General features: G+C 38.2%; 1 protein-coding gene across 1 annotated transcript in view; it reads right to left on the bottom strand.

Annotated features, from left to right (window-relative positions):
• Positions 1 to 16,767, bottom strand: part of adam19a (ADAM metallopeptidase domain 19a) — a 198,867-nt gene that overhangs the window by 29,473 nt on the left and 152,627 nt on the right. Inside the window, exons 11-15 of the mRNA XM_053343856.1 lie at positions 12,141 to 12,283; positions 11,638 to 11,815; positions 7,913 to 8,002; positions 5,585 to 5,780; positions 3,725 to 3,833 (exon numbers count right to left, since the gene is read on the bottom strand). Coding sequence (XP_053199831.1) covers positions 3,725 to 3,833; positions 5,585 to 5,780; positions 7,913 to 8,002; positions 11,638 to 11,815; positions 12,141 to 12,283 — 716 coding nt within the window. The remainder of the gene's footprint in view (positions 1 to 3,724; positions 3,834 to 5,584; positions 5,781 to 7,912; positions 8,003 to 11,637; positions 11,816 to 12,140; positions 12,284 to 16,767) is intronic.

The following is a 16,767-nucleotide window of genomic DNA, read 5'->3' as shown; positions in this document are numbered from 1 at the left end:
GCTAGTTTAGTTCATTATTAGGATAGAAAGTCATTACAGCATTTTAAGGAGAAGGCTGCCAAATTTCTATTTTTTTGTCAACAAATCTCATGTGCAGACACAAACCAACAATGAACTCAATTACTAACAAGTACTGTGTGTGTATTAGAGTCTACTGTGTCAATTTATATCATTCCTTGTTGTAGAGCTCTGGTGTCCGAAGCCCATTAAAAACACCAGGTGTGGATTAATCCTCCACTGAAAATACTCCCAAAATAATCCACTATTTCATCCGGTTAAAGACTACTGCACTTTACTTCTGTTTACAGGATATATTGATTAATTAAGATGAATTATTGATTAAACATTGTGGTAAAAATCCACAGGACACAGGAGTTAAAGGACAAACTCATTTATAGGATTTTTTGCCACTACAACTATAGACCACCTGTTTCAGGAAACGACAGAACACTTTTTTAATGAACTATATATTTGTGAGCTGACTTTACAGATTTACATTTTCAGTCAGAACCAGTTAGCTCGGGGCTGAGTGGAGCAGTGCTGCTGGTTTTGATCTTTTCACACCATTTGTTGACAGTAAGAGAAACATCTAATATTGACAGTTTGTAAGTGTTTTCTAGCCACAAACAGACAATATAATAATCTAATTCAAATGTGTTTTAACCTTCATTTGCAGCACTCAGAATCAAACTGCATCCAATTAGGTTCTTGCATTTTGCACTGAGTGTACATACAATCCTGACACTTCTAAAATGAGCTTGATATTGAATCTTTCATATTGTATTTTCTCCTTTTAATCTTCCATACATTCATTCTCTCAGCACACGGTATATTTGACATTCACATACACACAAAGAATATAGAATGAGCATGTGCATATATAAGATGAATATAATATATGCTATGTACTGTCTATAACTGTATTATTTATAGAAGACTTTGCTTCCACTTCATAATGAACAGGATGTAGTCAATTCTATAAGAACTGACAAAGAAAAAGATCAAATATGTATCACCAGATATGTGAATTATTAAAGATGGTTAATCTGAGTAACCATATTGTAGTGGGAGATGTGAGGTTTTGGGTACAGTAGATGCCTCAACAACACTTTACACCCACATATTCCTCATTAATATAGAGAGTCACACACACACACATATTGCCTAAAAACAAATGAGGAGGATTATAGTATGATGCACAGATATGTCACTTGTCTTAATAACAGACAGATAGTGTTTTTACATATCAGCCTCTCATCAGCTGACTGCCTCACTGTGGCCACAAAACACTCTTAATGACTCCTGTGGGACTCCGTAATGGATTTGGGCAGCGGTGGATCATACGAGGCAGCCTTCAACCACCTTAATCCACGGCCTCATTTACATGTCGCTAAGTCGCTAATTTGGCTCCATTAATTAGCTGTGGCACTGTGCCAGCTAAACAGTCTCTTAGAGGTGTGTGTTTACAGTGTACAGTGGGTCTGCCTCTCTGTGAGTGTGTGTGTGAGTTCAGTTCTGACTCATTAAAGGTGAGGTTTGCTTACAGCAGAGGAGCTTTGAATAGAACTAAATGTAATTTCTGCTGTGACAACTGAGTGTATGATGATCACAGTAAAAGTGAACTGTCACAGGAAGAGAAGCTTTTTAAAAAAGAGCTGCACTAATTCATTTTTTTAGACAAGCTGTAAACATATCATTGCTATATTATCACTATCACTACAAGTTAAGATCTGTGCTGACTTTATCAACCATTCAGAGTCTTATTTGTGTCCACCTGATGAACGGAAGTCCAATATTCACTCTTCTTTTAGCTCTGTTTTTGGTCTCCTCCAACTCCTCAGTAAAATATGTGTCTGCTGCTAAATGCTCCACTATATTCACTAGATAGTTGCTCACTGTATCTGTGTGCTGTTTGGTGCAGGGCAGGTAGTGTTCAGTGGCTTTACCAGAGCTGTTTCACTTTAAACATCTGTCACCTGCTGGAAATTAAGTAGACTACGGAAACTGCACCAAAACAGTAAAATGTGCTGCTCTAAGGTCAAAGGGAAAGTCCACCAATGTTACATGTCAAAGAAAGAAATAATGTTTAATATTCCACAGCCAGTGACAGTTCTATCATGTCTACTGTGGCTCTGGAGGAGCTTTGTTACATCATCAGTCTGACAAACAACCCTGATGATGTCATCATGGATATCTCATCTTGAATTTGGAGATAACAACTTTGTAACAGAATTAGTATTAAGTGTTACAAATTGGTTATGTAGTGTATAAACCCATTGGTCATGGAGAGTCTAGCTAAAAGATGCTGTCATATTGAATTGTGGAAAATGTAAAATGAAGCTTTTTTGGAGATTGATCCATTCAGTATATGTGACTAAAGGTTATCTCAACAGCTTCACTTTTAACTCTTTATTTTTCAGTCTCTTGTGAGCGCCACAACTTCATGCAAGTATACTGGAAAATGAGTGAAGTGTCCCTTTAACTCAGGCAGAGCTAACCAGCACATCTGATGTGTGTCAGACAGTGTTAAATGTCACTTTCAACATGTTTTCATTCATTTTCACACCACTGTGAAGAATGTCCTCAGGTTTCACAATAAAACATTTTCTACATATGTTACATTTCTGCTACAAATATTAAATGGAACATATTGCGTAACATTTGTTTATTTTTCAGCTGCTGATTTTGACTCATGTCTTGGCTTGAATGCAGTGTGAACACTGGCAGAGAGTGTGTGTTCTCACACAGGAACATTACTGTATTGACTGTTTTGGCTACTTGTTAAAACCTTTGTTTTTTGTGTGTAAGGAAAATGCATGAATCACAGTGTTAAAATATTGTCTCATATCCAATGGAAACATATTTCTGCCAGGAAAAGAGCATTTTGATGAAACGTTGGCAAAGGCAGAAAAAAAGACATACTCATGGCAAGTAAAACCTGTGAGAAATCGTGCCCCAAATGTTAAAAATAAGGTTTCTCTTCTTCTTCCAGATTTTAGGTCAACATTTTACTGACTTACTACCTCATTTTTTAATTTGTTATTATGTTTGTTATATTTTAGTCGCTTGCATACATACATTTTTCTTTCTTTTTTCCAAATGTATTTTATTGTGTTTATCATTTAGAATATTACTAACTTCACTTTTATACATTTTTGGCTTCAGACTATTGTAATGTAAAGGTATCCAGGCAACCTTATATTATTATATATGTAGAGTTTTAACAACTGTATAAATCTTTAGCTGGTTTCATTTGTAAGGATGTGTCATATTTTATAAAATCAATGTAGGTTATTCAATATAAAATCTAATTGGAGAATTAAGTAGCATCACATGGAAAACCTTACATAACGTACCTCAAAATTGCGTTCGTCAAACCTTCCAGATATCAACTGCTGTCTGATGTTTTAACCCTAACCCACAGCATTCATGTCATTTAGAATAAATAGTAAAATGCATGCAGAAACAACAGTAAACCATTTAAACTGAATGTATGACTAGTATTTAACAATAGATAGAAATATGCCTCATTTTTAAATGTTTATTTTATTTCATCTTATTATGTTTAGAGAGATTTAGAATCAAACTAACTACACAATTTTGTGTTCAGAATGTTCAAACTTAAAAAGGTACCCAGTTATGAAATATATATAAAAAGAACATGTATCTATCTATATGTGTGTGTGTGTGTGTGTGTGTGTAAAGCATCAGCAGTATCTCTCACCTCTTTGCACACTTCATGAAGTTGGCGTGTTCATCTTTCCCACAGTTTCCAAAAGCGTTCCCTGCAGCGTTCACATCTTCAAAGCAGGCGTCGTGGGCCGGTTGAGCTCCTGGAAACACAACATATCCCATCAGCCCTCTGCACTCAGGCTGTTTACTTCAATTCACTGGTTCCCCCTCCGCAGACAACAAACGGGAAACACGCTGACTCACAAATCTCTCAGTGACAGACAGACACACCTCATGTTGGACTCAGACTCAGAGATGATCTTAGAGCTCAGCGCTCACCATAGAAACACTGTAAACCTGCTTATAGCTAAGAGAGGCTAAGGGATGGGGTGCAAATATCAGGACTTCAAACCAAGAGCCAGATGAAAAGATCAATATCATGTTGTTGTAGAATCCAGAGTAGAGTGGTGTGTGCTCACAGTGGAGGTTCAACAGTGCTCAAACCTGGAAACCCCCTAAGACAACAAGCTGGAGATCTAACTCCATGTAGTATTTCTGTTATTTCTATTTCTACATGAGATGAGCAACATATACCACAATTTTACAAAATGTCAAACTGTTCCTGTAAAGTCTTTCTTAAAACAACCATCAGGAGAACAAATGAATATTAAAAGCTGTTCTTCTTGCTGTAATCATTCCTCCTGTTCATACTGACCTTCAGAAGTAACTACACTCAGATGGGATTTTTGAAACCAATACCAATAAGCTACTGATTTTAAAGTGTAAAAATTCACTGATAACCTATATGGTTATTATAGGGAATTTCTTAAATGGACTGAGAATTTTTCTATGTGGATTGTTCACCTATTTTACTCTGATATATGACTGAGCACTGTCTGCTAACATAGCTAACATGTAAAAAGCATGAGTGACGTGTTGTCAGGGATGGATTTAATGTTATATTAGTTACATTGAAAAGAGGAAACGATGGGCTCGTTGTTTAGTTTCTCAGTATGTATTTCACAAACTTGTTGGCGACTTACTGTGAAGACACAGCTTGAGTCCAAACCTGCACTACTGTGAGCTCAGCTCTAGTGCTACTCTGCTTCATGTGCTGCAAACACTAGTGAGAGTATTGAAACAATGAATCGCGCTCTGCTGGACAAACTATGTGGCAAAGTCCCTCTTTTTGTTACTATACTTCCACCACAGCTCAACAGGAAACACTAAGAGGGAATTTGATGCTAAAAAGACTGTAAATGTGTCAGATATCACTTGATATGACTAACTCACACTGATGAAGCTCAATAGAAGCTGATCATCATCTCCATCACTTTACATTGAAAGCACATGTGAAGATCTTTTAACAGTCAGTATGAACAGGAGGAATGATTACAGAGAGACTGCTGCTTTAACACACACTTCTTTATTTATTATGAGCCAGTTTTGTACCTGTGGTTGTTCAATAACATCACACTGAGTAAATATATAACAACGATGACACAGATAACTAGAATACAGGTTTGTTTGAGTTGAAACACAAATCAAGCAGAACAATAAAAATGAGACACTCCACATTAAAAGTCACTGTGTATTGCCTTTTATCTATTGTGCTGCTCTACAAACACTGTCTCATGTCTGAATGCTGCTTTCACATCAGAGTGAGATGGAAAAAGCACTTCAAGCTTTGATGAGTGTTCATTGTGACAGGCTACATCCAGTTCATGTTATTCATTGTATTATCAACTGTGACACACAGTACAGTACAGCTGCTGTCACATCCATCAGCTACAACACTATTTTTGAAGCTGTTTTAATCACCAACGCTGACTATCACAGGTAGATATCTCAGTAATAAAGTGTGTGTAAGTGTGTGTGTGTGTGTGTGTGTGTGTGTGGGTCTTTTCATTACCGTAGCCCCACAGCTGCAGGCATTGCTGTTCGTGGGTGAGGCACATGCCGTTGTAGCAGTAGGCTCTTCCATACTGGCAGGATGAGCCGTCCAGCAGGTAGACGTTAGAGGGACAGTAAGGAGAAGCACCGGTGCAGTACTCTGGCAGGTCACACGCCCCCGCAGGGCCCCTGCACATGGTACCCGCCTGCTTCAACTGGCACAAAGAAAGACCACATGTTGTCATAAATGAATTCAAGCCTGGAGCCATGGAGTACTCAGGATATGACTACAGGATATGAGTACTGGGTATAATCTTGGGCTTTAGACAAAACATAATTAAGAGACCTAATGCATAAAGAGTGGGAGGAAAGCAGGGCACCAGGGGCCCATTAGCTCGTTTATGCCCCCGGACCCCCCCCCCCCCCCCGTAGGTTAATCCGATCACGAGAGAGCTGACCATTTAGAAGATGTTCAACACAACACAGCAATGTTCATAGTAAAAATACAGAACACAGCTACATGCTACTGGATTATTGTGAGATGTTCAGGTCAATTCACTCATCATTTATCATGTTTACAATGTGTAATTTGTTCACACCTGCAGAACTTCATCTTACACTCATACAGAGATAACATGATGATTTTAGTTCCACTTTACAATAAGACTTTCCTTATAAAGCATTTATAAATGGTTGTTCATTAGATTATAAAATGATATTATCAATGCAGGGTCACTATTTGGCAAGATGAAGGTCAGCTACAGTACTGTATTTATATGCATCTAGGTTAAATAGTCTGATCTTGCTATTTTGTCCCTTAGTCAGCAGATTCAGTAATGCTCCCTCTGGCAGATATAAATGTTAATAATTCATTACTAAAAGCTGATATGTTTTATACTTTACAATAAGGCTCACTTTAGGAGTTAGAAATGTTAATAATTCATTAGTGAATGGTGATGTCTTTAACACACTTTACAATAAGCCTCATCTTAGTGTTTAAAATAGTTCGTAATTCATAAATAAATGCTCATAATTGGATGCTGAGAACATGAAGAGAAGCCACTCAACAACCAATGGAAACCAATGATGCTGCCTGATGCAGACAAAGCTAAGAATACAGAGAAATATGGGATCACTATTTGGCAAGCAACTGGTTACTGTTACCCTTTTTTTGCCAATGAGTTATAATATCAGCCTATGAATGATTTAGAAAGGCTCCACAACCTAATTAACAAGCCAATTATGAAGCATTTATAAATAAGCCTTATTGTTAAGTGATACCCTCATTTTCAAATATGTCATGCTGAATATTGAGGAATGTTTATGTTTATAAAATAAACTCTGTCCATATAGTGCATTCATTCATATATTTAGTTTTGATGGATTAAACCAACTTAAAGCTGATTTAAGTGTTAAAGTTCTCCAGACATTGTTTTAGGAGATATGAAATACTCTCCTTTGAATGATCATTTGTTTCTGATGTAGCTTTTTCACACAAAAAAAGGTTCATTATCTCTGAAATCTACTAATCTTCTCAGTAAAGTCCATCCTCAGTGTACACTGGAGGCTTTAAGCTTCCACATCACACTGGTGTCAGTTGCATACTGGACCATGATTGTGATGTCACAAATCCTGCTTGTAGGTTTACACCTTAAACTTCAATGTAAGGTGAGAACACATACACTTTTATTCCTTTAGCAAAAGAATGTCAAAAACAGAGAGAGTAGAAGAAGAGCAACACATTTTTGAGTGGAGGGTAACTTTAAACCAAAACTATGAGCTAAAAACTCTTACAGTGCTATAGAAGTGAGAGAATTCTAAGAGATGCTTCATCATTATAAATGAGATCTTTCAAGTTACACACAGTCATTTGATCCATTGTTTAAATTATAAGTATTCATATGTGCAGCTTTAAGGGGAATTCATAGGAAAAGGAAAACTGCAGCGGCTGCAGTAGGACTAAAAATAAGCCTAAATATGAAATATGTGTGATGGTGTATAAATGATAAAAGTGTTAATATAAGCACTTTGTATAAAATAAAGAGTATGAAGAATGAGAGCAGAGGTTATTGCTGCCCTCAGTACTGTGACACGTCTGTCTGCTAGAATTAGTCTCAGTGTTACAATGGGCCGTCAGGATGTGCATTTGAACAGTGAGATCAGAGCGGAGATGAGAAGTGATGCTGTGATGTGAAGACGACGGCTCGCGCTGTGATGGGAACTGACGCACGCTGCGGCTACAGTATGTCAACACATGGATGCCATGACTGACAGATACTACTGCAAACACACCTACACCACTCTGTGTGCCTGTGTGTGTGTGTGTGTGTGTGTGTGTGTGTCTTACCTTACAGCCTTCACAGCACACTCCATGGGCACACTGAGCCTCCTCCTTCAAGGTACAGTTGTTAGCATTGCAGCAGTCATTGGTGCATTCCTGTAAACAGTTACACACACACACACACACACACACACACACACACACACACCAACATTATCACAACCATGTAGACACAAATCAAACAGTGAACTATTTAAACTCACACATCCACCTTAGTGCTGCTCTACTTCTGCATATACACAGTTATTAGTATCACTTTATAATAAGTTATCCTTTATAAAGGCTTTATAAGTTGTAACTCATGACTTTATTAATGTTAATAAATCATTTACTGCTGCTTAACACATCTGTTATGTAGCTCCAGTGATGTGAAACAACCGCCCCCCCAGTATCAGATCAGCTGAGTCAGCACCTAAGCTTTTAAAGACCCACCTGTACAGACATACAGGCATTTGTGTTATAGTGTATAATTGTCTTGCCTATTATAGTATGTTTGTGTGAGTTATTCTGTTCCTATAGTATTATGTTAAGCACATTTCCAAAGCCAAGTTTAGAAATAAAGTGTATTATTATTACATCCTCAAATGTCTGAATTGTTTTTTAACACACCACAATCCTCAGATATTAGGTTTATTGTAATAGAAGAAAACATAATAGTGATGGTGAATGTCTTTTTTCCATAAATGAATCAAACAATGTGAGTTGGTGCAGAGTATAATTATGAGTCAGAATATGAAGCTCTAGTTGTGGATTTTGCAAAAAATAATCAAGTGTAATAAAGCATCTGGTTAGCAATTCTGAAATGGCTCTAAAATCATAATGAAGACTTTCACCTTCTACTAAGACATTGACTGAAAGGCCATCGTGTTTTTGTGGCTCTTTAATATTGAAGTCCAGTCCAACAGCAGAAGCTGCAATGTTGATTTCATTTGCGCCTGGCACTTTGAAATAACAGCTGCAGCCTTCTGACTTTGGCACACACTTTTGATGAGCTACTTAATCCAAATAGTGAAGGTCCAGGTTCACAACTACCAAGTTGATTGAGCTTAAATTATTGACATGATATGAATTAACTTGAGAATGTGACTCCTGGAATTGAGGCATCACTCTCACTCAAATATTTTGTCACATTTAACACACATTTTGGCTCTGTTTGTAGAGTAGAGCTCAGTACTGCCAATCATTTCAAACACACACACACTAGTTCTGATACTGATCATTAGAATATATATATAATAACTTATTAGTAATATTAATACATCAAATTAAAGTCATTTCCAAAGTGAGGGGGGAATGGTGGACAAAAAATAGAAAATAAAATGGTTCAAAATATATGGACTTTCTAATAAATCATCAGGATAAACTGGTTGAAGTCATTTGCAATTTTAAAGGTTAATAAATGATTAATAAAAGGTTATTGCAATAACTTAGATATGCACCAGTACAAACAGCAGTAGTTCTTATTAATAGTGTTTACATTTTTGATCAAGAACTGATTAAGCCAGTAAGGTGACTTATGAAGTGGTACCCTTTAGGCGCGCACACACACACACACACACACACACACACACACACACACACACACACACACACACACACACACCAGCAGCAGCAGCAGCAGCAGCAGCTCTAAGGTAACAGAGAATTGACAACTGTGACTGACAAGTGACAATTTCAACAGATGTTGGCAGGAAGAAAAAAACAAAAAGAAAAAATCCAGAGTGCCGCTGATCTCGTGTCATACCGCGCGCACACAGACAACATCTCCCGTTGCCATGGCGCCCTCCGCCGAACCACGGTTACGCTCAAAACAAATGTGGGAGTTGACTCAAGCAAGAGGGAGAAAAAAAAAGAGCCAATTATACCAGCAGGAAAGAAGGGAGAGGGGATTATGGGTGAACACAACAACAACAAAAAGCACTGACTTCTTTGTGTTGTGATGTTCTCTTCAACAGCATGACAGAGACAATGTGATGGAGTTTGAATTCTAAACCTGAAATGTCTCTCTGTGACTTTGCCCCCCACTCGCTCGCTGTACAAAGCTATCCAAGTAGATTTTTAAAATAATAAAAAAGAGCTTTCACTATAAGTTGGTGCTTAGAAAAGATTTGATTTTGAATTGTCTTCCTGAAAAACCAAACAGGAATGACTGCATGTGTTTTACAGTTTCTAAACCATATGTTCATCATGTGGACCATACGTTTGTGTGTGCTGGGGGAAATATCAAGGTGAGCCCATTAAGCAGCGTTCTGTAGCTGGTCTCATTTGCAATGCTAAGAGCAGGTGGCTTGTCAGCAGCCTGAGCTCCACTGTCAGCTGAGTTGGAGTCATAACAAACAGCCTGGCCAGCAGCGATGCGGCTGTCAGCCACCAATTTGCTTCTTCTGTTTTCAATTTGCTCTGCTGCTTGAACCAAAGACGTTTACTTAACCTCTGGCTTTATTGAGTGCAAACACTTCATCCCGATTTGGGGAAACTTTCAGCAATCTTTCAGCTGGATTGCACAAACCCAACGCGGAGAGCATTAATGATGAGGCTGGTTGAAACTTACAACCTGAAGTAACACAGTATACTCAGCTCTTTTTGCTTCAAGTGGAATCTAATATTTACTTAATTCTATACTTAAAGGAGCAATGCGTAGAATTGGCATTGGCATCTAGTGGTGAGATTGCAGATTGCAACCAACTGACATGACAACACAAAAACATGGCAGCCATTGTGGAAGTGGACCCTACATGCTCCTTATGTAGAGACAAAGGGCTCATTCTAAGGTGACGAAAACACAACTATTCTTAGTTTCAGCTGATTATACACTAATTAAAACATACTTATGACCTACTACTTAAAGGACTACTGTGTAGAATTAAACAGCATGCAGTGGTAAGGTTGCAGATTGAATACCAAAAGTCTCTCTCTAGAATGAGTGTTGAATTTGTCCATTCTGGGCTACTGTAGAAACATGGCAACATGGTGGTCACCTTGGAAGTGGACCCTCTCCCTATGTAAATATAAATGGCTCATTGTAAGGTTGTAAGAATTGTAAGAAAACACAGGCATTCTTATTTTTATGGGATTATACACCAATGTAAACAAACTTGTCAATAACAGATTTAATTTCTTCCAAACCTGTTCCGCTACATGCTGCTAAATTCTACACGCTGCACCTTTAACATACTTTAATTAATACTAAAAAAATGTATCTGGAAAAACCCAGTGTGCAAAGAGAAGAACATCTGGTGAACACACTGCAGCCTACCATCCCTGCACAGCTGGATGATGTGGATACTGATTGGGCAATGTTATATTAATGTATATTTATATAGTATAAATCTCTGAGTGGTCATATTTTATAAACTTGTTTTTCTATGTAAAATCTTAAATTGTAAGTGCAGCTGTTATACAGCTGTTATGCAGCTGATACATTAAGTATACTTACAGTCCTTGAGTAAATGTCTATCCAACCTTACAGGTAGACATTGCTTTCTGTTCTATTTCAGCACAGTACACTAATAAAATCATCTGATGACGACAACTGTCTGCAAGTTAATACCATCATGTCATATGGAATAGAATGGAAAGGTTGTCTGGTGTTCTAAAGGACCAGAGCATGCATGTAATTTGGAGTAAATAGTAAAAAGCACACAGACATACCATTATGTTCCTTTAAATTGAATGTATGAGTAGAATCTGTCAGCTTGGAGGAGTTCAGATAAAACATCAAATGTACTCACATCAGGTTCCCCACAGTCACACTCTTCTCCGTCCTCCACAAAGCCGTTGCCGCACTTCTTGCCCCCCACCAGGTCCTTCATGTTGGGCATGTTGTACAGACACATGCCCCCTCCCTTCTGGAAGTAGCTGTCCAGGTCACGTTTGCTGCAGCGACTGAAGACTCGTGGGAACGGATGCCTGGGAGAAGAATTTACACTCATCACAATATGTAAAAAATACCTCACATAATAGTTCTTCCTGGTGCTCTGAGATATTAAAGGTCAACATACAAAGGCATCTAGTAAAGTGAAAATGTTTTCCTTTTTTTGGTCTTCTGTTGAAACTGATGTAACACAGAACTAAGAGAAGTGAAAATGTGCAGCGACTAGTTGAGCTCTACAGGCAGCCACATTAATATGTAATTAGTTTTCTTCTTTTGGCTGATGAAACTGTTATTTATATGTCAAGCTGTGAGCAAACTACAGGTTTGTTCTGAAGCCCTGACGCAGTATCCGAGGCTCACCCGGTGGCGGCTGCCATGACGCAGCCTCCCTGCTCAGCGGTGGCCTCCACACAGCAGCCGTCGTGGTCGTGACTCATACCGAAGTTGTGGCCGATCTCGTGGGCCATGGTGGCTGCAGCACCGATGGAGAGCTCAGAGTGGTCCTGTGGGACAATCAGAGGGAATTCATTTATATTTATATGACTCACAATTCTAACAACATGATGCCAGACTGAGAGGTCAGCTGAGAGGAGGGGAAAAATGCAATTATCATGCTAGGATATGTGTTAAAAGTAAATATAAAGCCTTTTGTGACAGCTGGGACTGAACACTACAAGTCTGATAATGAATTTTAAAAAAGTTAGAAAGAAGTGAGATTACCAGACCTCATCTCTGCTGGAGGCTGGCAGCTGCAAGCCAAATTATCCACTACAAGCATAACACACTGTAATCTACAGTCCAACTGATGGTGGTTGAATTGGGCAATGTAGGCGCCAAGTTTTACCAAGGAAGTAAAGGAGGAATGTGTGGAAAATAGATTATATCTCTTTCTGTTGCATTAATGTTTTTACCTTTTCTTTAAAAAACTGCCCAATGTGAGTCTGATGATGTCAAAAGAAGTAGACAGCTATGACTCAGGTGGTAGAGCAGGTCGACCACCAAGTGAATAATCGGTGGTTTGATTCCCGGTTCCTGCAGTACTCATGTCAATGTGTGCTTGGGCAAGATACCGAACCCCAAATTGCTCCCAATGGCTGTGCCAATGGTGTATGAATGTGTGTGAATGTGTTAGTCTCCTCCTGATGAGCAGGTTGGCATCCTGTCATCAGTGTATGAATGGGTGTGAATGAGTGTGAATGGGTGAATGTGACAAGAATACATTTATTTAGAAATATGCTTCATCTAACCACAATATAAAGTGAAGTAATGATGCAAAACAATTAAAATGGCCTCAACATTATGTAAGAATGTTTAAAAGCTCTTTATTAATTCACTTCATGCAGTTAGTCACATTACCATAATCATTGCCACATAGTGAACCTCCTCTGTGAATCTGTTTCTTTATGTTTTTGTAAATAATTCTAATTTTCTCCAATACACATTAGTGGCCCTCTGGGATTATAATAAAGTCAAACCCAAAACTGTGTCCCAGACTCCAGCAGTGTATCTATGATGAAGTTAGGGATTCATTGCAGTGTTTGCGAGGTGCACCCTGCATATTATAGCATACACATTCAAGAGAGAATCGTGCAAATACTAAGAGGTAACATGTTAATACATTTGGATAATTTGATTATATTCTTCTAAGGATGATTTGCAGCAGCACTTTATTCTCCAAAATGTAAATGGTGTCACATAGTATTAGTCACAGCAGAAATAAATCCAGAGAACTGCACTGTACCAGTTATGTAAAAACAAAGGCTGCTAAAATTGTAAGCCTATGACTAATAAATGATTCTCTTTATTAGCAAACTGAGTCTACAGCCATGTAGCAGCTGTGTGATTTGAGCTAAATGCTAATGTATGCACACTCACTGACAATACTAGAATTCTGATGTTTATCTTATTGTGATTGGATAAGAGTAATGTTGGGTGGAAAACCTTGTCAATCATATTTTATCTCATATATTTTGCTTTGGACATACTAGATTTCTGACAAGGACCATAATTAACAACATTATATATATCAAATGAATAAATAAATAAATAAAAATCCATTATCAAACCATCATTGGGGGGCCTTTTTGCTCAAGGGTCCAGATTGTCTGTAAGGTAGATGAATGCTGTGTTTACAGTCTTAGGTTTTTCTAATTAGACCTAAAAATAAAGGACAGCTAGAACTAATTGGAATGTCATTAGCTGGTATTTGGTACTAGTTTGGCATGATCTTACATTATAACTTTTGTATATTAAATAAAAGGTAATGGAATACAATTGTTCTAAATATTACATTTAATCTGGGGAATCACATCAATTTATTTGTCAATGACCTGTACACCAATACAATGACAAAGCAATTCTATTCTATGAATGTCTACAGAGTTTCAAATTAACCTGTCCACTATATATATATATCTCAGAATATTGGAATGACTAACACTGCCATCTGTAGATCTGTAGAGTCATGTCTCTACTGGCTAAAACAAACTGGATAAGATGGAGATTTTTTGTATAGTAGGACCATTATTAGTTGATATAAACGTAATCATTTTACACAATGCTAAATGATAAGATGTGTCCAAAAAGACAGGGAACATCACCAGAGCATCACCTGACTGAAGTTATTTAAAGTGGAAGTTAAACTCCTGTGGGAAATAGCTACAGTGTCCTAGTTCCAAAAGGTAAAAAAGTCAAACACACAAGAATAGAGCTGCATGAACACACACACACACACACACACACACACACACACACACACACACACACCAGTGACAGTATAGATGTATTTAGCTCCTCTTTGATCCTTTGAAAGCTGTCATTCACTCCTAGCTCAGCGTCTGAACTATGCATAATGTACTGTATAAAACAGGAATGTGTTAACGTCTGGAAATGTTCTGCAGTGAAATCTTGAATAAAAAGGGAAGTGTGTGTGTGTGTGTGTGTGTGTGTGTGTGTGTGTGTGTGTGAGAGGTGTGTGCTGAGAGGTGACTCCACTACTTGGTCAGGCACAGGACATTAGGATTCCTGAGGCCACCTCTTCTCACAGAAGAGCTAACAGCCTATTAGAAGCTAATCAAGCTTGGAGAAGCTATTGATCTCTCCAGCCGTGTCTGTTCAGTCCAGGCCTGCACACATATACAGAGCCACCAAGTTACACAAGCTGAATGATATTACATTATGGATATTATAAAGCTGCGGGCGACTGGGCAACACTGGAATCTAAAAATGTGACACCAATAACGTTGGGCTGCAGCAGAGGACAGTGTCCTTACTGTAAATTACTGTCCATCACTTTGTTCTACATCCAGTATTCAATTCAGGGCATTTCTAAACCTATAGTTGGTTTGCAATAGTCCAAATCATTGGTCGAGTTGGTAAACAATGTGTGTTTTCCCTTTAGTTCAGTTTTTTTTTTCACACAAAGAAAAATCCAACCTGACCTAAATGCATCCCTACAAGTCACATGACAACTTTCACTCTGCTCATTGGTTAGATGTGTGTGGAGCAGATACAGATGGTAAATAGTGAATGGACTGTACTTCTATAGTGCTTTTCTAGTCTTTTTGACCACTTGGAAAGCTACACTACATGTCACATTCTCCCATTGACACACATTCATACACTGATGACAGGAGCTACCACACTCATCATTTGGGGTTAAGCATCTTGCCCAAGAACACATCGACTTGTGGACTAGACGAGCCGGGAATCGAACCGCCGATCTACCTCCTGAGTCACAGCCACCCACAAGACAAGAATGCATTAACAAAAGAAGGTCCAGAAGAAGGTCACCTGGACAAACACACATTCATCATTGTTATTGGATTGGATGTTATTCATCATTAGTCCAGGTTGGACCTTGATTAATTCCCTGGCTAGGTGTTCGTAACAGTTCAATTTGCTCATCTGAATCCCAGCAAGCGAAGCACACCTGGCTATAGGGACCGTTCAGCTCGGATTCGCAAAGTACCCCTTGTAGTTGGTTTAGATCGAGGTCAGATCACGTTCCTACCACAGAGGAACGGCTCTGGAATGTTCAGATCAGCCCAATGAATCACACCATGGAAGAAAACCAACCAGAGAGCAATTCAACCACACTATTATAACATGATTCCTCAGTTTAAAGTATGTTTGTCTGTCACTGCTAACCAATGCAGTGAGGAAGGCTGTTGCACAGCTGACAGACTCACATGTGGGTGATGATGTTGACCTACTGTAGTCATGTGTAGCATGGTGTCTTTAAAAAAGGTACATTGCATTTTTCCTATAATTGTGCTCAAGACGACACATTTTGAATGTAGCTTTTCAAATACATTCACATTTTTGACTGAGAGATGTGCCAATTTAGTGAACACTATATAGTATAATATATCTAGACATGTCTGCTGAAAATGTTTCTACATGTAAAACCAATAGTGAGCAGTGCAGATACACGAGAGAGGGTATAATGAAAGAAAGATTTCCAGGGAAGGTGTTTTTTTCTGGTTTTTAACAACAGCAGTACCTACTTTAAGAGAGGCTAACCACTAAAAAGCTACAAGTCAGCAAAGTCCATCACAGTAAAAAAATTAAGGGACGTATAAGAATTATGGTACCTGTACATTACATTTTGGGTCGGTGCCCACGGACTAAATAGTAAGACTTTTGTCATATTAAACTATTGCAAAAAGTGCCTTGAGATGACTTTGTTGTGATTTGGTGCTATATAAATAGATTGACTGTCTGGAAGAGCCCGGAATCAAACCTCCAATGTTCTGATTAGTGGATGAGCCGCTCTACCTCCTGAGCCACAGCCGCTCCATATAATCATATATGATTATATAAACATAGAAAGTTGTTTGTTATGCCATTTCAGAGAACACTTTAATTTTAATGAAGTTAAGGCTAATTCTTAAAGCAGCTCAAGTTTATTTTTGGCTAAATGTGCGAGGCAGAACAAACTGAAAAAAAAACCTTGAATATTATCACCTATAAAATTGATAGACTA

Source organism: Scomber japonicus, chromosome 22 (genome assembly GCF_027409825.1).
Source record: "Scomber japonicus isolate fScoJap1 chromosome 22, fScoJap1.pri, whole genome shotgun sequence".
In the NCBI taxonomy this organism is placed as follows: Eukaryota; Metazoa; Chordata; class Actinopteri; order Scombriformes; family Scombridae; genus Scomber; species Scomber japonicus.
This window is presented reverse-complemented; position numbering and strand designations above follow the sequence as displayed.